The 24215-nt window shown below is 40.5% G+C and overlaps 1 protein-coding gene across 5 annotated transcripts in view; it reads left to right on the top strand.

The window, feature by feature from the left end:
• RPTOR (regulatory associated protein of MTOR complex 1) overlaps window positions 1-24215 on the top strand; it is a 163458-nt gene that overhangs the window by 75896 nt on the left and 63347 nt on the right. For all 5 annotated transcript variants that reach the window (XM_069799447.1, XM_069799444.1, XM_069799443.1 and 2 more), the window contains 6 exons: window positions 2183-2283; window positions 3238-3382; window positions 13080-13155; window positions 17452-17553; window positions 21137-21220; window positions 22683-22793. In XM_069799447.1, coding sequence (XP_069655548.1) covers window positions 2183-2283; window positions 3238-3382; window positions 13080-13155; window positions 17452-17553; window positions 21137-21220; window positions 22683-22793 — 619 coding nt within the window. The remainder of the gene's footprint in view (window positions 1-2182; window positions 2284-3237; window positions 3383-13079; window positions 13156-17451; window positions 17554-21136; window positions 21221-22682; window positions 22794-24215) is intronic.

Here is a 24215-nt window from a genome sequence, read left to right as displayed (position 1 = left end):
AAAAAGAGGTTAACAACTCAGTTTTTTTCAGAATCTTCTATTAAATGCAAGTCATCTTATAGCCAAAATATATACACATAGTCATAGAAAGGCCTTCACTGTGACAAACCAAACTGTTACTTCAGACCCACACTACTTGTGTTTACTATAATAACCTTCTGGCTTTAAGGGAGTGCACTTAAAAGCATTTATTTATTAAATGCTCACGTAACATGCAGCTGGATTGTCCCAGCAGAATCACTAATTGGCCCTCTGCTTTTGCTTTCTTTGAGGAGGGGGACGTCTGTATGAATATTTCAGCTTTTTGCATGATTTGGGTTATTTTCTCCTGTCTAAAATATAATCTTAAAAAAACAAACAAACAACCCAACCCTTTGCTCACTTTCACTGCATATCCTACATATGAGCAGGGACAAGAGCAGATTGCTATTTGGAAAGCTGCCATCCCTGATATTGATTAGTGCAACTTTTTTCTACTTTAAAGTATTTAATAAAATTAGCAGCTGGACTCCTCAGCATTTTTGGTACCTTACTACACCACAAATAGACTCCTGGTATGTATTGCTGATGCAATTTTGGTATTCTTGGGGTTGAAACTATATTCCAGTTGCAGGCCAGGTAGATATGTGTATTGACCAGATGGAGGAAGACCACGAGACGCTGTGGGTCGCAGAACAGCTCGCAGCAGCAGTGACAGTGCCTGCTGTTTGCTTCCCTCGTGCCACGCTGCCAGTCCCCTGACTCTTTAGGGGAAAGGAATTCATTCTCTTTGGGGGGGGAGAACACAATAGAAAGAAAAGAATTTTGCTTTATTATTTTATACTTTTTAGGCATGTAGGTGCCATCATGGCACACGTGGGTAAGATTATGAAGTGACTACACACAGCGTGTGTAGACTACCACTACACTGAAAGCTGGATTAAGTAAATACTTCTTTCTAGACAAGCGTCAAACCTTGCATATAGCCAGCGAGGGGTAAAACGTGGTGCCTCAGTTTGTGCTGTGACTTTGTGATAGGAGGGCTCCAGAGTGCAGCGTTCAGCAGCATTTTGGTTTGTTCATTAGAAGGTGCTTTTCAAAGTGATCTTTTTCACTCTAGTTTTAATAATGCCCAATTTATATAAATTCGAAAGACTATGTCTTTTGCTGTTGAGTTTCTGTGGGGCAGTATGTTAAATCTTGGATTAGGTTAAGGAACTGACATGCAAGTTACTGATTTCCATGGATGCCTGTGGAAACTTTGGAAAGTTCTTAATTGCAGAAAACATCTCCTGTTTGAAAGAAAAGCTGCTGATTATGCTCAATAACTTTTTTAGTAAGATACTGTATTTGCACCTGCATGCAGTAATGATGGCAGTGCAACAAATCTGTAGACAGCCAAGGACTAAATTAATGAATTCAAGTTTTCAAAGAACCTACTAGGTGAAAAACTATGTGTCTTTGTAAGAAATAGCAAACATGCCCCTTGGATACGAGCAGCCACACCATCTGTAGCAGGCACATGCATGTTCTGATCTTGACTTGAAAGATAGTCTAGCTGGAACGATAAGGTGAATCTTACTGGGTCGCGTTTCTTCGTGAACAGGCAGTACTTTGCAGCAATGGGGAGCTGTGACGTACGTGTGTCACTGTCAGACAATTTTTAACAAAAGGACTGTTTTCTAACTGTTCTGAGACTTCCGTCTGTTTAAAAAAATAGTAATTGTTTTTTTCCTGGAATATGATGACTCAAAAGTTCTTACACAGGGACGTTATGGATCGTGAGCATACAGTTTGTAATACAAATTGTATTTATTATTAAATATTTCAGCAAGAAGTAAATAATGGATAAAATGAAGCAGAGTGGCACTTTTGAAGAAAAAGGCATTTCCATTGCATCTTGGAAATCAACATCATCTCTGTGATATCTTCCCAGATGTTTTCCTTTAGCTCAGTTATCTATAAACAATTCCTTGTTTATTATCCTTTATCTGGCAGTTAATCTCACAAGCAAATGCAAATGTAACAGACTTTGGATAAGGAAAGTTTGTCTAGCAACATTAATTCTTGGCTAAGAATTGAGGTTCTGGAAAAACTGCCTTTTGTGAGCCTTGATTGAGCCTTGGAGGTGTGCATGTGTATGTATCTCAAAAAATATGTTTTTTAATAGGAAACATACTTGGGTTTTTTTCCCCACTTGTAGGATTCCTGGAAGACTGAATGACAGGAGAACTCCCCTGGGAGAGCTGAATTGGATCTTCACCGCTATCACAGACACCATTGCATGGAATGTCTTGCCTAGAGGTAAGACTTGGGCTGGTGAATCAAATTCTCATCCCAAGTGGGCATTGCTTATTCAAAGTAGAAGGATGAAGAGTGAAATAAGGAGAAAATTAAAGCCTGATACTGAAAGAACAGATCAGACTGGATCTTAAGGGTAGTTAATTTTTTTTAATTTGCTCTTTTTACCAGAAGCATTTCAGCAACCTGATCATGAGAAACCAGAAAGGTTTTTTTTTTTTTCTACTGCTAACATGATTGCTTTAGCTTTAATAATTTTCTTTCTTGCTGTATTTGTAAAAAGCAATCTATTTTCTTCTGGCCTTTGTTAGTATCATAAATAAAGGGGTTTATCCTCTTTGCTGGTAAGGCAGTCTGCGTTTCCCATGAGTAACTTCATCCCATTTCTGTACCCATGTTCTGCTTTGAATTTGTACTTTTGGAGCGTGGGTGGCCAAATTTTTAAACAGTTTTCCAACTACGCTCTTTCTAATGCTCAGTTCAGCATAAATTCTTCTTTACCTCTACAGAAGATAGCACATTTGCTATCTTTTAGGATTCATTTTGGCTTCTCATGAGCACATCAAACTGCCAGTTAACAGGTGTATAGTTCTTGATTAAATAGTACACAGAGGTCCTTTTCTCCCTCAGTAATTTCCAGAAACTTAGTCAGGCTCAGTTTAAGTGAAACACCAAAAGGAGAACCCTGTCCAGAAAAGGCAAAAAAGAACCTGAGGTAGAAAGTATTTAATTCTGTTAATGTAAAATGGAGAGTAACTGCGATGCTTTAAGGGAACTCAGAAGGCAGGATTTCCTTTTGATAGTTGTCATATCACGTCACTGCAAAACTGTTGTAGATTCCTTGTTACTGGAATAAAATATTAACAAGTTTTTACTTTTTAAAGGATTTTTGCATATTACCTAAGGTACTTAAATTACAAAGATACACATTTAGTAATTCATGCAATCTCTTGGCAGATCTTTTCCAGAAGCTCTTCAGGCAAGACCTGCTTGTGGCCAGTTTATTTCGTAACTTTCTCTTGGCAGAAAGAATTATGAGATCTTACAACTGTACCCCTGTCAGCAGCCCTCGTCTACCTCCAACGTACATGCATGCGATGTGGTAAGTCACAGCCAACAGGTTACCCTTGCTGCAAAGGCTGCATGCTGATGCCTTAAGGAGATTTCAGGCACTGTAGTCATGAAAGATTGTTACTACTTAAATCTACACAGTGCTTTACTGATTAAGTCAGTGGATCAAAAATGAAACAGCATGTGGCAGCATAATACCCATCTCCAAATCTATTTCTTCTCTGTGCATACATAATTATAACGTGTCATGGTTTAACCCCAGCTGGCAACTAAACCAGGACATTCTCTAATACAGAAGCTTCAGTTCAGCCATGTAATCTTTCACTCCAAATAGAAAAGAAATTGGGCATCTGCTACCTTTATTTTCGCAAAGTAAATCTAGTCACCTGTGATTGTGACGGGTGGGGAGAGCTGAGGGCCTGAGGGAAAAATTCTTAACTTGCGTTGTTGAAGTAGAAGAAATTTTTTGCTGCAGATTTCATCTACTTTTACTGTTGCTTTTAAGATTAATGGAAATGGAGGTGGCACAGTTATTGAAAAGCTCTTAAATGTGGTTTTGACTATCAAACAAATGTTCCATGAATAATAATAATAATAATAAAAATAATAATAACAAAAATGCTTGCTTTCATTTTTTTTATTCAGTATGATTAAGAATAGAAGAGTACAAAATTTGGCTAAGTACAAACTGGTACAGTCAACCTAACGTAGTTCCTGTAGGAGAAAATGATAGCTGGGTAACTTGCTAAAAGGCTAATAAAATGACAGGTAAAGGTAGCTGAGTGGGCTTAATTTGCCTGCATTTTCAAAATCCTTTTGATAAGCTTCCTCCATAAAGTTGTGGAGGAAAATAAATGTAGAGGAGGTATGAAGTGATGATGATCAGTGTAAAACTGATAGCAGCATCAGGGAGTTCAAATTATATGGCATGGTTTCCTCTAAGAAACAGAGGCAAGCTAACAACAGAGAGCCCCAAGAGCATTTGCAGGTGCAAGCAGCCATCGAGGAGGCATTTGCTGGTAATACAAAGATGTTTTAATTATTGAAAACCATGGAGGCAATAGGGGAGACTTTGGATGGAATTATTAGCAACTGGGCAGCCTCACATTTTAAATGTACTGTGTGTACATGGCAAACAATGTTCTTCAGTGCTTTGGATTAGTAACTTTTAAGGAAAATTGTTTCAGTCATTTGTAAATATGGTGAGTTGTTTTATCATTGTGTCACATGAGGGACTGGGACATTTGTAAGTGAAGAGTAGAAAAAAACACCGGAGTTCCCATGGTGTCTTTCAGATGATGTTGCCACTAGATGTGGCAAAGCTTGAGCCACAGAACTCTGTGTTTCCAGTTGCAGTAGAGTGGAACACGTTTTTGCAGAAATTTTGAAATTAAAACAGTAAATTTCTTGAGTTATTTATAGCTTGCTTATTGCCAGCATATTAAAAACCTGTATTTCCAGTTCCTTGGGGGAATATAATTCATTTTTATTGCCAGTGTATTAAAAGCCTATATTTCTGGTTTCCTATGGGAGTATGACTTGACTTGGAGGTGGTGTTGCCATCCACGTGCTGAACCACAAGAATGAAACTAGGAAGACCTGGATCCCATTCTGTATCTCCCATAGACCCATATTGTAGCATGAGGGATTCTAGAAATGCATTCTTTTCTTTGCTTGTATTGTAGTTCTCCTGGCATAAAATGGTGCTGTAAATACCCTTGTAAAGGCCCTCAACCATACCACAGGATAATGGCATTGGTGCTGCTTTTTAGGATTTACCAGAAGAAGAAGTTCCTCAAGAAGAGTCACACACAGGACTTTTTTCCTTGTGAATCCCAGACACTAGCAAAGTAGACAGCAAGTGAGCAGAGAATCCCTTGACACACTTTATTCAGTGTTCTCCAAATAATGTGCAGTTTGAAGCAAATCTAGCAGAGGGGAAAATTCCATTTTTGTCAGAGGTGGCTCAGTTCATAATAATGAACTTTTAGTAAGGACAGATTTAGAAACTAATTTAGGGCTTGCTTAAATATTTTCTAAAAATAATTATCTGCACTTATCTATCGCCTTTCATTCAAGAATTTTCTAATGGATCCCTGATCCAAAACCTCCAAACCCATTTTACTGTTTAGATAAACTAGGTGATGTGACTGGAGGGCAGGAGAGTTGGCCAAAGGAGTGTTGAAAAGAATGGAAACTTCAAACAATGTGATTTGATGACCACATTGAATCTGCATCTGCATTGTTATATGGTGGATGATACAGCGAGGTTTTGCTGATTGCTGTTATTGAGACTTTTCACAGGTTTTTCATACCCAGCTTGTCAGACAGTGTTTTGGGGAGCGAGTCCTGGCTGCTGCGTTGTCAGCAATGGTTTGATCTGCAAGCGGTGGGCAAGAACCTCCAGGGTTCTCTCCTACAGCGTTGTAAATGCGCAATGAATGCAAATAGTGGCTCTGGTGTGTATCAGCCAGCGCTCCTCAAGGATCTGACTTCAGACTTTAAGGGACTTCCCTGCCCCTTGTCCTCTTCCTCCCCTCTTCTGTACTTTTTGGCCTTCGTTTATTTGGGTTGTTTCAGGGCCTCATACTTTCGTTGTCATCCCGTGTGCACCGGGTGTGTGTTCCTGACTCCGGTTTTGGTTTATTGCTTGCAGCCTAAGTGGTGATGTGATGTTTTAGCTTCTCCAGTACATACATACATATGTTCTCCTCTCTTCCATTATCCTCTGGATGCTCCTCTGGCTTCCTGGGCTTTGCTCCTCCATTGACAAAGGTAATATATAAGATTACCGTGTTTCTCTGCTGTTATGGACACAAGCCGTTCTGCACATTCACAGCTGGGATAGTGACTAAAAATGGGATCTACATACAGACGTAATTCCTATCCCAGCAGAAGGCTGACTGGAGAAGCAAATTACTGTTGTGTGTTAGTACATGGTTTTTTGCACCATCTTTTGCAGAAGAGGCATAAGTAAATGTCAGTGTTTCACTGACTATAGCATCGTAAGCACAATCTCTTCTGAACTTTGCATACACTGCCTGGATGTCCCTCCTCATCGCAGCAGCAGCCATGAATTTGCACGCGTGGTGCTCTGCACCGGCCTTGCAACTCTCTTACTAGGAACATCTCGCAGTGAGTGAGAGGGAAAAGAGCAGAAAGAGCTCATGCCTCGCTGATGCAGATGGGCTTCTGAGGTCAGAGCACGACGTTCCTGCTTTCCTCTTTGCTGTCTGTAGCTGGATGACAGAGCTCTGCCAGTTCCGAGAGGAAGCCAGAGAAGAGCTGAGCGAGGCTGGCGGCGTGCAGCTGGCTGTGAGCGTGCTGGAGGGGTGGGCAGACACTGCAAAACGTTCCTCACACTTGGCTTAAGCATCAGTTTACCTCATGAATAATTACGACTGCCCCTTTTCAGACGTAAAATCTGAACCATTTGCTCTTTATCTTTTTTGCTTACCTTTGTCTCTGCTTGTTTGATAATTTTCCCGAAGTTACACTCAAATGTCTCGTGACTCGAGGATCTGGCACGGTTGTAATAGAAGCACTGAGGTTGCTGGAGATATGAACTTCTGTTCCTTTTGGTTTAGTCCTTTTGAAAACAGCTTTTTAAAATTTTGACCTATAAAATTGTTGTTCTAGTCAATTCATTTGGGAGACCACTGTTACCTCTTCTGTTAATTATCCGTTTTACCTGAACAACTGAGGAAGAGCAAAAACTTTTTTTTTTTTTTTTTGAGGGAAAATTTGACCCACAAGCTGTCAATCTTTTTATTTCACCAAGAAGGGCACCATAATTAGGAATCAGGAGAGCTGATCTCTGTGACCTTGCCCTGTTTGGTAGGCTCTGACATATTACTTCATTCTTTCGTGTTGTTCTTACTTTTATTGGCTTTCTCTGTTTTACCTGCTTAGGTGTAAACCCTTCTGGGCACAGGCTGTTTGTTTGTATTTGTATGATGCCTCGCACCATAGGTTCTTGGCTGCTGCAGGCGCTACTATAATACAAGTATTAATATTAATATATATTGATTGACTGGCTGTGCTATTCAACTTCTAGAGTTGTTCCATCTATTGTGCAGTAAGAATAGTAGACCTTGATGCTCTGTCAGCATCTTGATCTCTGTTGTGATGGATTATGGTTTATACATTACTGCTGTTGCCAGCAAGTTATATTCACGGCCTTTGAAAAGACCTAATAATGTGTTTGGAAATATTTCCTAACGTAGGTCATATATTAAAAAGGAAGTGCCTTAATTATGCCTTGGAAGAGCTATGATTTGTCCATAATAGAAATATTGCAATAGTGTGTACACCAACCATGAAATTCTACTTGAAAGTAAGTCATAACATACTGCAAATAAAATAATCTTGGAATTCTAGCTGAAAAGAAAACCATGATATAGCAACCCAATTACAGGTAAGAGAGGAGCTGGAGTCTTTGAACACTGTGGGAGTGTTGCAGAATGGATGCAGGTCTGCTTGCCGATTTCTCAAAGAAATGAGTCTCATTTAGCTGCACAGAAAGACTTAGTATCTCAGCAAGAAGAAAGTGATTGTTTGAAAGGGTATTTGGAACTGTTTGACACTTGAAGGATTAGATTAATTCACATTACACTGTTGATTTAACCAGATTTCTTTTTGTGTGTCTATGTGTTAGTCTTAACATCGCCAAGACCCATTAATGGACTACAAATAGTTTAATGGAGAGAAATGTAGGGCAAAAATAGCAAAGCATGTGCTTTAAGTTGTGGGTAGAGCAGGGGAATGCATTGGTAGAAGAAAGAAGGATTTCATAGTTGTACCAAATATTCATAGCAATAAATATTTTTTAAAAATAGCTGTGTCTGAGCAGCTTCCCAGCTGTCTCTCCTAAAGCAGGCTTAGGGAGTTCACAGTGTCACTGTGAAGCAGGTGAATTCAGGCTGAAGTCTGAAAATTCAATCAGAGTATGGTGTTGAATTGTACTTGTAGAAAAAACAAACATGAAAAATCTTGTCCAACATACTTGTTAAAGTCTGAAATATTTAGCAGTTCCAGAAACACAATTCAAAGCAAGCAGATACCCTGGTGCCTGAGCCCCAAGACTACAGAAGGCTTCAACTGCATGACTGTCCCAGTAAGAAATACTCATTTTCACTAATATTATGTGCAGTGCAATATAATACAAACTATTCCCAGAAGAAGAGAGAATGTTAAAAGGCATCAATAATATGTTATAAAAAATGTGACATGAGAATCAAAAGCATTAGGCATTGACTCAGCCCACAAAATTTGAGGTTAAGAAAATCTGCCTTCATGATCTGCCAGCTAATATAGTACATGTGGGTGAAGAAAGACTAACGTGCATCACTGTAACCATGCTTCATTTATGCTGTTAAAGTATTACTGTGGGCTTCCATTACCGAACATTTCATGGATCTGCACAATAAAATAGTCATTGAGCAAAGCTGGAACTCTCAGCCTGTTCTTTGCTTAAAAGTCCAAACTTTGCAGCACCTCCGGGAAACAAAATAAAGGCAGCTGGATGAGTTCATGTTAAATTATTAAAAGTTTAAACAGTCCTACTGTAATGAAACTGGTATTGGACTGAGCGGGGGAGATAGATGGAGTCTGGGGGGCATGTGAATAGGAACTTTGTGCTGAAGAGCTAAGAAAAACTGAAACTAAAATATAAAGACAAATATATGAGTATTTCTGTCATGGGAGAAGAGAATTGACGAATTTGGGGGAGCTCTTTCCCTGTTTCATTTTTTATTGTAGAATTATGGAGGAGCAATGCCTTTTCTTTTTTAATTTTCATCTATTCTGAAATGCAGTGTCCTTTTGCAGGATGATGGCTTGCATCTTGTATGTTGAGTACCTTGTTGAACTGATTGATCAGTGCAGACAGATGCAGGGCGTTGTTAGCTTGTTTTCTTTACAGACGGTTTCTGTTGGCATGCTGCATTGCTTTGCTTGTTTTGGATAAACAAAAGCACTTTCTTGCCTGTTTTTTAACTGAGTCAATCTTCTAACTAAGGAGAGGATTTAATATACATTTATTCTGAAATATATATGGGAAATGCACGATACTATGTTTTCCCAGTAGCTGAACCTAAGGAGTCCCCCATCCTAACATAGCTGAAAGTCTGTGGGTTTGACCCCTTTCTTTAATGAGATTGCACTACGAAAATTGCCAGGTCCCGAACAAGCATAAGGGTCAGTATAGCCATGCTGTGTGGTTGATTGCATAAAAAAGCTTTTGAACTTGTGGTTTGAGGGCTGGTGGTCCAGCTGATGAGTAACTTGAGCTTCACCTCCTGTGGTGCCTCTTCCCAGGTTCTCTCGAGTTACTGCCTCATACATGTTGGGTTTAGACCACATAGAAACGGCCGCTTACTGATAGGTGGTGTATGATGGAAATCCTTTGGACTTGGTCAAATCAGTCACGGCGTGGGATTGCTTGTTTTTATTGCCCTTTTGGGGAAGACATAACAGGAGTGTGTATAAAACCTTACGTTAAGCATATGATAGCTTCTAACTTAACTGGGATGTACAAAGGGGAGGTGTCCTCCCTTATGCAAGTGCTTTATCAATTTGTTGTACATACAGAGCGATTAGGACAACATAGTATAAAAAAAACTCATAAAGATATTCTTTAGTAGCGTAATGTAGTGAAGTTGAAACACTGCAATATTTCGGTAGGTTATTGTCCAGTGGATACATCATAGTGTCGTCTTGTCACGGTGGCGGGTTTGGGGTTATTGGAAGAGTGCAGTAAGGAGGGAGGAAAGAACAATGCTGAGGTATTACCAAGCTCTTTTTGTAGCTAATGTAGTGAAAACAAATCTTCCAAAGTGCTTTGCGAACAGCAATCTCTGCAAAGAAGGAAGAGAAGTAGTGATCTCTTGGGTTGGCCTTTATAAATCACTTCTAGGATGCAGCACCACCTATCCTTGTTCCACTGCTGCTCCCTAATTTATCTTCTGTTTGTGTGCTAAAGTGTAATATTAGTTCAGCGAGCATATCTACAATTTGCCCACCTTCCTAGTTCCCTTTGGCATATTAAAACAGTCAATCACTGCTCCTCCTCCCCACCACCACCAGCCGTTATTTTCACCATAACAAGTATTTTTCCCCTTCTGTTTCTCTTCTCATACTCGGTGGCATTAGTCCTTTACCATTCATTTGTGGCAGGGTTTGAATCTTTTAATTGTTGTAATGCCTGTTTAATGCCATTGTCTGTTTTGCCAACACCCTGAGTTAGCTATGTGGCAACTCGTGTCCAGCTTGAAGTCTCGCAAGTAACGTGTAGCTGTTCTAGTAGTTGGAAATAGTGAAGTTTTACTTCAAGCAAAACTGCTGTTTGCTCACGTGTCTCGTTGGGTGGGGAGGTTTCCTGTTTCCTGCAGAAATAGAGCAGAAGCGGTGTGTTGGGCTAGTCTGGAAAGGCTGGAGAATAATAATTTTAAGTATTTGAATTGATTAGAGTCTCTTACACAGTTGATGTTAATCACCAGCTCTCTAGATTGTGATGAGCAGTAATGTTAAGATTTTATGTTGGTGGTTACTCTTTTGAAAGATTGACTAATGTTGGCTGTGTGGCTACATTGATTTTTAATGGCCTGTTTTTAGAAGCGTAAAAAGAGATTTTGTTCTAATCTACTAAAATCTCTTTTTAAATTTTTGTTTGTTCTTTCTGATAGCACTTAAAATCTTTTGACATGTGACGTTGCAGGGCTGCTTTGGACATATTTGTAGCAGTATTAGTGCTTCTTACCTAAAATGACTTTGAGGAGCTCAGCATCTTAGCTCTGTGTCTCTGCAGTATAATGACCTATGCAGAATCCTTTTATAGGCAGCCAAAATAAGACTAGTTGTCTCTGATCTCTAAACCATTTTTCTGCTGCGCAGCAAAACTTATCTCAAAGGCAATATGTATTGACATTTTCTAATGTTTGAGAGAATTTCTTTAGGTGGTATTGCCCATTCCCCCAAGAAACCTGAAAGTCGGAAACATTCATTCTTTGCTTGAAGTAAAATTATCTTTGTATTTGCACTAATTGACTTTGCCTCAGCCTCAACCAGGAATAAATATCTCTCTCATCAGCTCTGTGTAAACATTTTATCTCCAGCATGGGTCTTTATTGAGCATGTGGGAAGCATTTGTTGCCTGTGCTTTGATTATCTCTTGATTACCTCTTAATTATATTGGCAGCATATTGTCAAGTGAAGGTGAGTGCTGTGAAGCAGAGGGACAAGGTCTGGGGCAACTAAAACAAGCTGCATCTCTCAAATCCATAGAAAAAATGCAGGAACCTTATAGTTTATTTTTCTATCTAATTGGAGAGGTTGTTTTCAGTTGAGAACAGCTGCCAGTTAGGCTAATGGGATAGATTTCGCTCAGCAGTTGTCCTAATGGAAGGCTTTGTTTGACTCAAAACAGGGTGATTTAAGAACTTATTAGAGCAGGTAACTAAAATACACTGTATTGATTATCACCTATAGCCTTATGTCTGCAAATGTTCCTAGGGTAAGAAAAATTGCTTAGCCTATTGATGTTAACACATGATGGCCACAAGCTATGGAAGAGCAAATGTGTCTGGAGAGTAAATTAGTTTCTTTTGTGTAAGAAACCCAGTGGGTGGTGGTTTAACTCACTAGCCTTTCAGAGCACGTGTGTTAAAATGAAAAGTGCATGGCATGTCTGTGGATAGAGTAGGGATAATTGTTCCTGGGGTAAAAAGTAACTCTTTCACTTTTTTAGAGGTGTTTTAGGAACTTTGGAGACCACACGCATTTATTTTAGTTTGGTCCTCTTTTGGTTTGTGAGCATTTTGAAGCAGACTTTTAACATATTTCGTTTGCACTGAATCAGCCACAACAGTTTCCTTGGCCACTGTATGTAATTTACGTGCTGTTATAACACTAACACTAAACTATTGTAAGTCACAATACTTTAGCCATTAAATAATACAGTAGGTAAGCATAAAAACTGAAATCCTTAAATATTTTCTCTTCTTCTAGTTTAGTGTACATCCCTCCATCCTTAGGGTGAGTCATGGAGAGCCAGTCTTTGTAAACAAGGTTGCCACACAAAACCCAACTCAGAGTTAGATTAATGGAGACCGAGTTACTTTTCTCAGCACTATGTACAGTGATACGGTATCTGTGTCGAGAATGCGGAAAAGGAGAATTAGTGTAGTGGTGTAGATGTGTCCATGTATTGTGAGTTGGAGGGCTTGTCGACAGGAATGCATCTTCCTGAGGTGTTCTGATGTGACTTGAATCAGAGCAAGCGAGGGTTTGGACGCATATAGAGGTGTGCGTTGAAGGATTATGGGTTGGAGCTAATCCAGGATTGAGTTCATTTTTCTACTTTAAAAAAAAAAAAAGTCATCCATTTTTGCATGAGGACAGGTATATAATAAGACTTCAGTTCACTGTGGCTTCTTTCTATGTTATAGAGAGGAGTAGTTTCTGTGAACTTCAGCTAGGGATCTTTTTACCTTGCTCTCATTTTGTTGGTCAGCCTGATATCATGCTGGACTAGACCTCCTCACTGTTTTTACTGAATAGTTCTCCTAAGTTTTACTTGTTTTTTTAAAAAAGTGAATATTAAGCATTTCTAAGCCAGTCAGATAACACTGCTTTGTCCAGGTACTTGTATGATCAGAATTTAAATTTACCTAGATATTACTTATGGATAACTTGTAATGACTTATCTTTCCTTTCACCTTTTTCTCTAGGCAAGCATGGGACCTTGCAGTTGATATTTGCCTTTCCCAGTTACCTACAATTATAGAGGAAGGAACTGCTTTTAGGGTAAGTTGGATAATATCTTGAAGTGTCGTGTGCCTGTTACCGAAAAACTCGGAATAAAGAACTTATCAACACCAGTGTAGTGTAGATAAGCAGACACTTCTTTATTAACGGCCGGGTGCGCGGGCGAGTCCTCTCACGAACCACGCACACCTGAACACCAAAATCATACACCTTATATTAAACTTACTCATACGTATTCATTAGATTTCTGAGAAATGTTATGCATATTCATTAGATTTCTGGGAAGTTCTTAGCATATGTAAATGTCCTTTACGCAGGCACAGTGAAGGTCTCTGGTGGTCTTCAGAAGCCCTCTGGTGGTCTTCCATAGTCTTCCTCACTTTGTCCGATAGTTGACCTTTCATGTGATTCTGTGCAGTATGATTTTCGCCATCATGTATTAGATTTACATAAAGTACATTCAATGTTAATTCTTGAATTTAGTATTTCTAGTGATTGGCCCTCAGTCACACCACCTTATCAATATTCTTATACTAAAACAATCATTGGTTAATCTCACTTAACTCTACTGATTGGAATTCTCGTTAATTAGATCGAAGTAAATCTTTACCAAAGCTTCCGTGGTTAACTGATTTCAGACAATACTCGAATTCTTATAGTTACACATAATACATTTTCTTAAGTTCCTAAGTTCCTATTAATTTGAAATTCTGACATCTGTTATCTAAGTTCTAAATGTTCCTACTAGATGATTTTAACCAATTCCTCCAGCCTTGGTACAGGGCTACACAGGGGATTTCACAGCAGCTGTTAGTTGTTGGTTAAATATATAGAATGCAATATATAATTTTGCTAAAATATTTCTTATAGTTCCATATTCCTATTAAAATTAATTCTAACTAATAACAAATCAGTAACATGCCCAGTTTAACCCATTATTTGAAACCTCAGTTCAGCGTATCACTTTTGCTTGTTGAGTCTTGAATTGCTGCAGTTTAAGGGTTTATATTTTTGGAAAATTGTAAATGTCTACTCACCTCACTTAGAGGAACAGATAGAAAAGCAACTTTAAGTTCTTCACTGTTGTACGAGATGTCTGATTCAGCCTGCATCTGTTGGTAAGGAGGAAACTCCTACCAGTAGAAATCATGCCTGAGACCTGACTCTTAAAATTTCAGAGCCCTGAGTCTTGAGTAACAGTGCCGTTAGGAAAAAAATCCCAACATGCCAGCATGATTTTTAAATGAAAAACTTTAATGCAAAAATTGTCTCTTAGTAGAGTTATTTTCAAATCAACACAAAATAGAGCTTGAGGCTATGTCCAAAGAGTTTTCTTAAGCATAGTATCATTAATATGAGTGACTGGGTTTTTTTCTACTTTAGTTAATTTGAGAGAGCAGAAAAGTAAAATTTTTAATATTATATTTGGCTTAAATTCCTCTAGTCAGACTGGATTTTTCTCGATATTCCTTTTGACGTTCATGAATGGAAACCTTTAAATAATAATTACTGGACAACCTCAGATACCAATTCTGCCATGATGTTCTCTCTAATTTTACAGTAACATTCTTCCATTTTATTTATGTTGCCAAGCTCCTGAAAGGTTTTCTGGCTGCGATTGCAGGTTGTCTCCAAAGACCCAAGTACAGGAGGAGAGCTGTGGACTTCTGTGAGGGTGGGGGTTGGCAAAGATGCCCTGAGGCTTTTATCCTCCTACCACTTTCTTTCCCCACTGTATGTGCTGTATTTTAAAATTTAAACATGATTTTTCTTCTAGCTTATGTTCATTTTTATTTTGGGTCTTTAACAATGTCAGTGGGTGCTTTTATATTAGTCTTAGACCTCATCTGGGCACTCACTGTCAAGTGAGTTGAAATTTAGCAAATTTCTGTGTGTTTCAGGGATGAGAGGAGGCACATACTTGCTAGAGATTAAACAAGAGATCAGCAAGTAAGAGTGGTCATTCTCAACTAGTGATATTGATTCAAGATAGGGTGGAAGCAATTTACAAGCAGATTTTTCAAGCCTAACGAATGTAATTTCTTGTGTATTTTGGCTAGAACTTGAGGTAGCTAGAGCTATCAATGTGCAGTCACAGCTGGGAGCCTGAATGCTGCAAATTTCCAAGGTAGTCCGGGCCCTAGACGTAAAAGCAGGCTCAAGTCCTCTTCTGAGCTATCCCTTACGCTTTCATTTAAAATCCAGCGTGATTAATGCTGTGTAGGTTTGTGCCTGCTGTGTAGAGAGGGGACAGATATTAACCTGTTGAACATCTCTCTCTGAGACACCTACAGGAATATGGAACCTGGCTGTTAGTTTGGGAGGGAGTGGAAGGGGCTTAGCTCTACGCTGTGACAAATGCTTGGAGCAGACAGACAGTTGCTGATCTATTCCTTGTGTTCTAATCAACGTTTTGCCCTCAAAAAACCCTTGATTTATGCCCGGCAAGAACTGTTGTGTATCAGAGAAGGTTAGCTGCTGCTGGCCAGCAGTAATCCTGGGAGAAATTGTTGTTCAATGCAAGGCGGGGGGAAGGAGCGTTGTGTTACTGAGGTTAGTCAGCCTGTTTCGTAACGAGGCTGGCAGAAGCAGCAATCAGTGTCTGGGATGTCAAATGCCCGGGTGAGTCACAGGATTACCTGCTGCCATCCATTCGCCGGCCGCGTTGGCTGCTGTGGGTTTAGAGTCCAGTCTGGCCCTGGATAAAGCAATTGATAATCTCTTCAGGGCTGTTTTGTTTCAGCAGCACATTATAAAACCACGTGTGTCTGACTTCTGCTTATTCTCTAGGTGTTCTTTCCTAGCCAGACCTGGAAAATATGATAACGTGATGGAGAAGGGCCTGCGGGCTCACAGCGCTCGTACGGGGGGGGATGGCGGGGAGCAGTTGGGCTTCTGGCAGGTTTGGGTTGGTTTACTCTCCCTCCTCCCATCTCTTCCCTGCCTCCTTCCCCCTTAATTTCTGGTTTTCTGTGGATTTCTAACTGGAAGCTGCTGTGAGATTTGGTCGGTACTTTCTCGTACCTAGCTTGTACCATGTACTTGGTGTGATAGATGGCAAAAGGAATGTTTCTCGAAGTGCTGCTGCGCTGGCAGGGGATGCTGATGTGCCCAAGGACTGTCCGAGTGTGCACTGCAGAGTAGAGTGCTTTGGGGAATGAGTGTCAGATCACTGGCCAGTCACCACCGGTGTTAGGAGACGAGAGCTGCTCTGCTCTTTTGAGCAGGCTCCAGGGCCTTAAAATGTGCTGCAGAATGTCAGATCTCACCAAGTAAACTTCCTATTTCATCAGCCAGTGTGGTGCACCCCCAATCAATCACATCTTGTTAGAGTAAGACCATAGTTATGTCATATGTTTTTCAAAGTATGCAGTATTTTCTCTACTTGTATTTGCTGTCCCCTAAACCAGATTCCTTTATGTCTAGAGATCCTACGAGCTAGTATCCTTTATATTTACTGGATGCCATTCAGATGCATTTTGTAAAATAACATATGATTGTACTGTCTTAAGCACCAAGTACCAAAGTACAACTGATAGGTATTAGCTGGTGGGAGTTCACCCCACCCCTTGTATCTTTAGTAGGGCACTAGTGTAAAGTCTATTAAGTACTGTAGCATTCTGCATGTTATTTTTGTTCCCATTTACACATGCTACCAGGATATCTCTAATTAAATTAGTGGATTCAATATCTTAAGTAAATTTTCTGATTTTTGTTTGCCTGTATGAAGTCCTTTTACTGCATTACGAGTGTCAGAGTGATGAATAGCTAAATAAAAGGCTTGAATTAAAAACATGATAAATAGGAGGCAGCCTTCTTGCAGCCCAAACCAGCACATCTGAATTGCCACCTGTTTGTAGGAGAGGTTTATGGCAGCCAGGGATGACTGAGACGTGGATGGACATATTTTTTGTTGTGTTGGGTAGTATTCACTGTGGACTGGGCAGAGGTAGCACTGTGTGCTGCTACGGGAGTGAAACTACCTCTGCAGAACAGATAAATCCACTGCTGTTCTATCTGCTTCTCATGTGGAAAAGAATAGCCAGATTTCCCTAAGACCTTTTGTGATATCTTTTCCTGGTTCTCTACTCTTTCCTTCTCCTTTTTTCCAAACACTTACATTAGAGAATGCCAACATATTTAAAGTGAATTATATCTGGTTAGCCTTTGGAAAATTTTTATACATTTAAAAAAACATAAACAAACGCGTGTCAATTAAAAAGAAGGTTTTGGAAACGATAAACTGTGCGAGTCCATAAGTGCCAAAACTGTTTGCTTTGCTTGTTTCTGGTTTTGTTTTAAGCCAAACTTGCATTCCTGTTCTTGCCTCAACAGCACAGTCCCTTCTTTGCGGAGCAGCTGACTGCTTTCCAGGTGTGGCTGACCATGGGTGTGGAGAACCGCAATCCCCCGGAGCAGCTCCCCATCGTCCTGCAGGTGAGTGGCTGGGGCAGGGAGCTCGGCCACAGCTGACATGGCGTGTTTGTGCATGCCTCTCCCTGCCCGCTGAGTGCTGCGCTATCAACCAGATGGCGTTTGGGTACATAAGTTACGTGGGCTCCTTCAGGATTAATTAGAGCTGATTGCATGTTTACTAGACCTGTGCGGATGAAGACAAAGTGCTTTTCTTCTCCCATACCTTCGCTCTCTGTTGAGCAAAACTTCCTGCTATAGTCCATTTGCAGCTTCAACAGTATCAGGCTCTGCTGCCTCCTCTTTTGCTCTGAAGTAGCAAGACTTTTTCACAGAGTAGCACATCTTTGTTGTTTTCTCCTGTAGTATCTCCTCTTCTATGCCAGCTCTGTCAGGCAGAGACTTTATCTTCTCTCTGCTTGCAGAAAGTGGAAGTTACTGCAGTGTAAATAGTTTGGAAATGGCTTCTTTATCTGTCTGGTACAGCCTGGAAAGTGTTCCCTTTAATGTGATGCTGAAATTTTGCTGCAAGAACATAGAAACAAATCTCTGAAGACCATGCCTGGAAGGAATGTAGAGTTCTGGTAGGCATTTGCTCAGACGAGACAAAGTTCATATGTATAAAGGAGAAGTAAATCTGGGAGAAACATAACACCTCATTTCAAATAATATTTTATGGCCAGGCACATATTAAAATTGTCATCTGCTCTTGCCCTCTCCTCCCCAGGAGTTTGTATTGACAGAAATATAAACCCTCATCAAGGTAGCTGTGGTCTCTTCTCTACCAGGCAGCAAAATTTAAAGTCTTTCCGTTTAAAGGAACATGATTCCAGTCACTTGTACAAGGATATGTGATTTCTTTCACTAAATGTGAGAAGACTCACCTTCTCTCTGTTAGGTACCAGCTTGTTTTGTGACTGACAGCACCATCAATCTCTGTAATACCAAATCTGAACTTCCCTGAGCCTCCCAAGCCTTGAGAGATCAGTTGGATAAACAGATGTATGGTTTATCTCTGTCACTGCAATGGGAGAAGGCAGGCTTCTACTCTAGCACCAGCTTTGCTGCTTTCCAGTGAATTATTTGGCACCAGAGGGCTCTGCAGGTAGCTTAACCTTGCAGTGGAATTGAGAGGTCACCTGGCAAAGGAACCCGCTTTCCTTCCTGGAGCAAAAATGAGCTAGGGCAATGTAATTATTCTTATAATTAAAGCATATTAATTCTATAGTGGAATAAGATTGCTTGTTAACAGGTTTGAGATACTTTGAATCAGAGACCAACTGATCAGAGAGGGAAGGAAGTGCATTTCAGACCCCTTTTGATTGTCTTTTTGCTTTGACCCCTTGGGAGTGCTTAGACTACGCTGCTGTACCCTAACAAAGGCTGATTCTGTTTTCCCATTTTAGATGTGGCACTGGGGGAAGAAGGTATTTGAGTGCCAGGGCCATGATGCCAGCCATGCAAAGCTTGGGTTTGTCAAGGATGGGGAAATGGCCCTTTGTAAATGGCCTTTTAATTGACTTCAAGAAGTTTCTTTCCATTTCGAGTTCTTGCTGTGCATGGGGCAGATTGGACACACGTGGCTTCCTGGTGCAGAGAAGAGAGAAGTCATCGAAGAGAAGTTAGCCATATGCACAGCCTGAACGAGCCTGAGCAGCAGATGCTTGATCCTTGCGGACGTACCTCCTGCAATGCGATCTCCAGTGCATGCAGACAAGAGTAGCACTTACTCCACAGAAGGCCATGGGGAGACCACTGCTGCAGTCCCCTTCTTCCTTCCTGCATTTGTTAGGAGATTCCTGCGAAAATGTGGACTGTTACTTCTAAATTATCCTCTTTTCTCCTGGTTAATCTCTAACTTGCATGTGTGGACATAATTAGCTTCCCTACCTTCTGTTTAGGAATAATGATGGACAAATGTCAGGGAGGGATGTGGCGCAGTGCTGTGTGCATATAGTGGCACAGTGTAACAATTTCATAATTTCACCAGAAGTTCATAAATTGTGCATAGACTCCCCATATCCTCATGCAAGTCTCTAGAATTCGTGTCAGGTTTGGCTTCAGGTTATTGTGCAAATCAGTTTGTGAAGTGGGAATATAAAAACCTGAGAGACTGATGGCTTTTTTTGTTTTTGAGAATAGTGAAATGGAGCTTTTAAAATAAGACACAATTTGATTTGGTTAAATGTTCTTGTGGGATGCTAGCAATGTTGAGATGTGGTTTTGTATCTTCACCTGGAAATCCTTTTCAATAACATCCATTTTTTTTCCCCAGCTTTGACAGAATTTGTAGATTTACTGGGGGTTTTTTTCTGCAGGTCAGATACTAACAGCATTGTCTATCTGTATGCCTCCCATTGTCTGCGTAAGCACCCTGCACCTAACATGTTCCTGTCTGTTGTTTCAGCCCTGCCCCAGCTTCCACCATGCCCTGGTTTCTATTACTGCTTTAATCTCAAACAGCTGCCCCTGTTATTCCTGTGCTGTGCATCTTTAAAGCACATTGTTAATTGTGCCAAGTTCTGTAGTAAGTTTATGGAATAGGCTGGTGCCAACTAGGGCAGGATGACCAAAATCCTTTCTCTTACGACCTGTCCTGAGATCTGAGCTCCAATGTTCAGAGGTGAAATGATTAGAGTCGTTAACACATCCTCCTCTCTTCTTCTTCTGGACTTTTTCTGCACAACTTTAGTATCAGTTGTCCATAGGATGAGACATGAGCCAAGTAATTTAGTTATTCTTCAATATTAAACATGAAAAATAATTTAATTTGAATATACAAAGTGGAAAAACACTGAGAAGGGGATGGAATTGGGGAGCTAAATCAATGAGTTGCTTTCCCTGAGATGTACGCTGAGGGATGTTACTCAATTTAAACTGAGGATTAAACATTGCATTCCAATATCTTACATCTGTTAAGGAGATTAAGAACTGAAAGTCTGTCTGTTAATATTTCACACCAGGGTAGGTATAAGCCAGTAAACTACTGCCTCATTATCGTTGTCAGACTCCGTTTTAATGAGATTTTTATTAACGACTAATGTGACCTTTTGCTTCCCTCTTAAGTCTCTTACATCGATTTGCCAAGGAAAGCAAAGCCTCTTTTTCTGCTTCTGAGCTGTTTTGAGTAATGGGAGACTGGGCCTTTTGCTCACCTTTGAATCTTTCCCGCAGATACAATTGTGTTCCTGGTTTACTGGGGAAAGGCAGGTGGTACGATGAGAATATTTGAAATCCATAGGGGCTGCTTCCATCTCGCAGAACTATGCTGCATAGGAAGCACTGCATTTGAGAGAAAAATTAGCAGAGAGAACAAGTGGAGCAATGACGTGGAGATCAAGGAGAACTGCATTCCTACGAAAACGTTTCTATGTGTCTGCAGAAACTTCATGAAGGAGAGCATTATCAGGAGGGGCAGTAACCCGCTGGTGACACTGTTCAGTGGAGTGAAAGTTTTCAGCAGTCAGGGTTTGTCTTCCAGCTTTTTTGTTCAGACCATCAGATTGTTCAAAGTGATGTAATGATCCTGAGGTCGTCTTAGATTCACTCTGCAGTCCCAAGAATTTTTGTTCTTTTTAGCAATAACCGTTATCCCTCTTCTCTGCAGGTGCTGCTGAGCCAGGTACATCGGCTGCGGGCTCTTGATTTGCTGGGAAGATTTTTGGACCTGGGTCCCTGGGCAGTTAGCTTGGTGCGTGGATGTTGCATATTGTCTTGTAAAAGTCTAGTTTATCTCAGTATAGGCGATAAATACAAATGATGATTTATGGAAGGAAGATGTGGAAGATATTCCACAGATTTGACAAATGACCAGTATTTTAAGTGTTCATGTGTGTGCAATGGAGCAAGCATCCCTAAAAAAAAAGTGGTTTGTATTAATCAAAAAGGCCGAATAGCTGTTCATTTGCATTACAACAAAGAGGAGTTCCTTGGGAATAGTTTAGTGTAAAATATTCTAAGGGACAAAACAGGAGGAAATATCTGGGACAAATAAGAAGGTTTATCTTGTAAAATAAATAACAAAAAAATAGCGCATACATTTATCGTCTGTTCTCTCAGCTGACTAGCTGCATCATTTTCTTCTCTTCCTTTATCTATTTGGTCTCTGGATTTTATAAGCTCTGCTTAGAATGCAGCAGCTGCCTTCTGCATTTTGGAAAGTGGCTAGCACAGTGTGGATAGTAAATAAGAATTAAACAGAGGAGCAGTTTAAAACACTCTTGTAAATGGAGCTATTTGTTGATAAAAGTGATGAAGACGAACCACCAACTGGTTGTGGAATAGCTCAATGATGGGACTTTTTAGTGGTTTTCTTAAACTTCCTCCTTCTCAGCCAAGATTACCCTCTGCACACCTTCGTGGACAGCTTAGCCCTCAGTGGTAGGAAGAAAGTATGCACTAAAGGTGATTTTAAGACCTCTGGATTATAAACTTCTATGAGGATCAAAACATAGCTGCAAGTCAGCCACAGTGGACTTCTCTCTGGCTATTAATGTGCTTTATAAACCTTGTTGGCCGTATCACTGGGTGATGCTCAGCTGCTGCAGGTTGTGTGGGTGGTAACCCCCCGGGAGCCCGGTGCTGCAAGTGCAATCCCCCACCATACATTTCCTTTACGTTGTGTTTTGGGAAGGGTATCAGCAATCACAGTGGGATTCTCAAAGATTTTACGTGTTGCGTGTCCTCCTGTGAGCATAGTCTCTAATCCCATGGAAAAGGCTTGGTAAAAAGTCTGTGTAAGGCGAGAGGCTTATTTAATTTCCAGTGGGAAGGCTGTAATTATTAAGCTTTTGCAATATGTTTACTTGTGAGAGCAAATGGCCCCATCTGAGGAGAGTGCAACGTATCATGAAGCATAAAATAGCACAGGCTGTAACGAGTAAAAGCTAGTGCTAGATTAACTCTGAGTCTCTGTGGACCAAATGAGTCTGAAAATATCTGGTGACATCCAAGATGAAAACAAGCAATAGACAAATACACAGGGATCCCCTCTTTACTAGAAATGTATGAAATTGTTTTCTACCAGATTTCTCATCTGTGTCATTAAGTATGCTGCATCTTCGCAGAGCGCTCAGTCCTGCCCCTCCGCGCTGCTGCCTCTGCAGTAAGGCTGAGCTGTTCATGAGGGTTTGCTGTTCTCTCTGGCTCCCCAGGCCCTGTCTGTTGGCATTTTTCCGTATGTGCTGAAGCTACTTCAAAGTTCAGCTCGTGAGCTGAGACCACTCCTTGTCTTCATCTGGGCCAAAATTCTGGCAGTGGACAGTGTGAGTACTTCTGAACTTGGCTGTTTCTTTGGGGTTTCACCAATGTGCCTTTTTCCCCCCCTCCCTGTTTGCTTTATCCAGTTGCTTTAGACTTGGGACTTTCTCCTGAGGTACTTCAAAAACATGCTGCATTAGCTGGAGACCAGCATATTATCTCATTAATTTATTTGACTTGTATGAAAGCTAGCTTCCGAAACTTTGTGAATGGGAAACCCCCATTAAGGTGCTGACACTGAGTAGTTTGGCTGCCCACTTCTTCACGCCTGCCCAGGATGAAAGCAGGTTTGCTCTGTCTGTTAATGCTGCGACGTCACGTTAACGTCTCACAGTTCCTAGTTCCTCCTCTGGTTTTAGGGTGTAGGTGCTCTAGGTAAAAGCCATCAGCTCTCACTGATTGCATCTTTATTGGGGAAGATATTGCTTTGCTTGCTGAAGGGGCTTAAAAAGCACTCCTATGTTCTGTCATATATTCCCAGGTGAGAGCGCACAGGCACGCACTCATACTCTCCCTCAATTTGTTCATTTCAGATAGTGATTAAACTTGGTTTGTTCAAGACCGTTGTGTCAGTTGTCAAAACAGGCTGTGGGTAGTCTTCAGACACAGAATTTTTCTAGAAATAAAAGTGATTTTTGGTGACTTCAGCTTATAAATCCTGCTCCAAGTCTAATGCACATGCTGATGCATTGAAGATGGTTGGCATAGAAGTATTTACCCCTACGGAAGACAGATTATTCCTATCACAGGTCCATGATTCTGTTCTTCTCTACAACATTTTGGCACCTTTTGGGTTGAGGTTTAAAAACTGAGCCCTGATTTTTAAAGATGGCCTTAGCCAGAGCTCTAGTTTGTGGGGTTTAAAATAATTAAGCAGGTAAGTAATTGCAGATGAATTTGTATAGTGATATATATATGACTCTGTGGTTTGTAAGTGTAATAACATAAAATTATTAGGAGTGGTGCACACAGTTAATTGCAGGCACGATTATAAGCCAATATGAAATTGTCTGAACTGCTTGTAGAAGTTGGATCTTGCCTATTTGGGGGTTTATTTTTGTTATATCACTTCCATTTCAGTGTGGAGAATAATATTGAATTTGTTGGAATTTTTCCCCACTGTTGATCTAGCATTGTCAGGTTTAGTTTTATAAATACATTTTCACTAACATCCTAAGAGGATTTTGGAAAGAAAATGAAAACGATTCATCTTAAAGCTACTCTTGAAAAGCTTATTTTTTGATGCATGCCTCTCCATGGCTGACGCTTCAGCCCCAGGTACGTTTCAGAGTAGGCTCATGTATAATTTACGTGAAGTGTCATGCCATCCTTCACTCTCTCTGGTGGTGAAGCCGATCTGAGAGGGCTCTTTCCCCCCTACCCCTCCTGCCACCATTGGTGTTGCTCCCACCCATGCTCTATTTTAT

This window comes from Haliaeetus albicilla, chromosome 12, assembly GCF_947461875.1.
Source record: "Haliaeetus albicilla chromosome 12, bHalAlb1.1, whole genome shotgun sequence".
NCBI lineage: Eukaryota > Metazoa > Chordata > Aves > Accipitriformes > Accipitridae > Haliaeetus > Haliaeetus albicilla.
The sequence above is the reverse complement of the archived record's forward strand: the minus strand, read 5'-3'. Positions and strand labels throughout refer to the sequence as shown.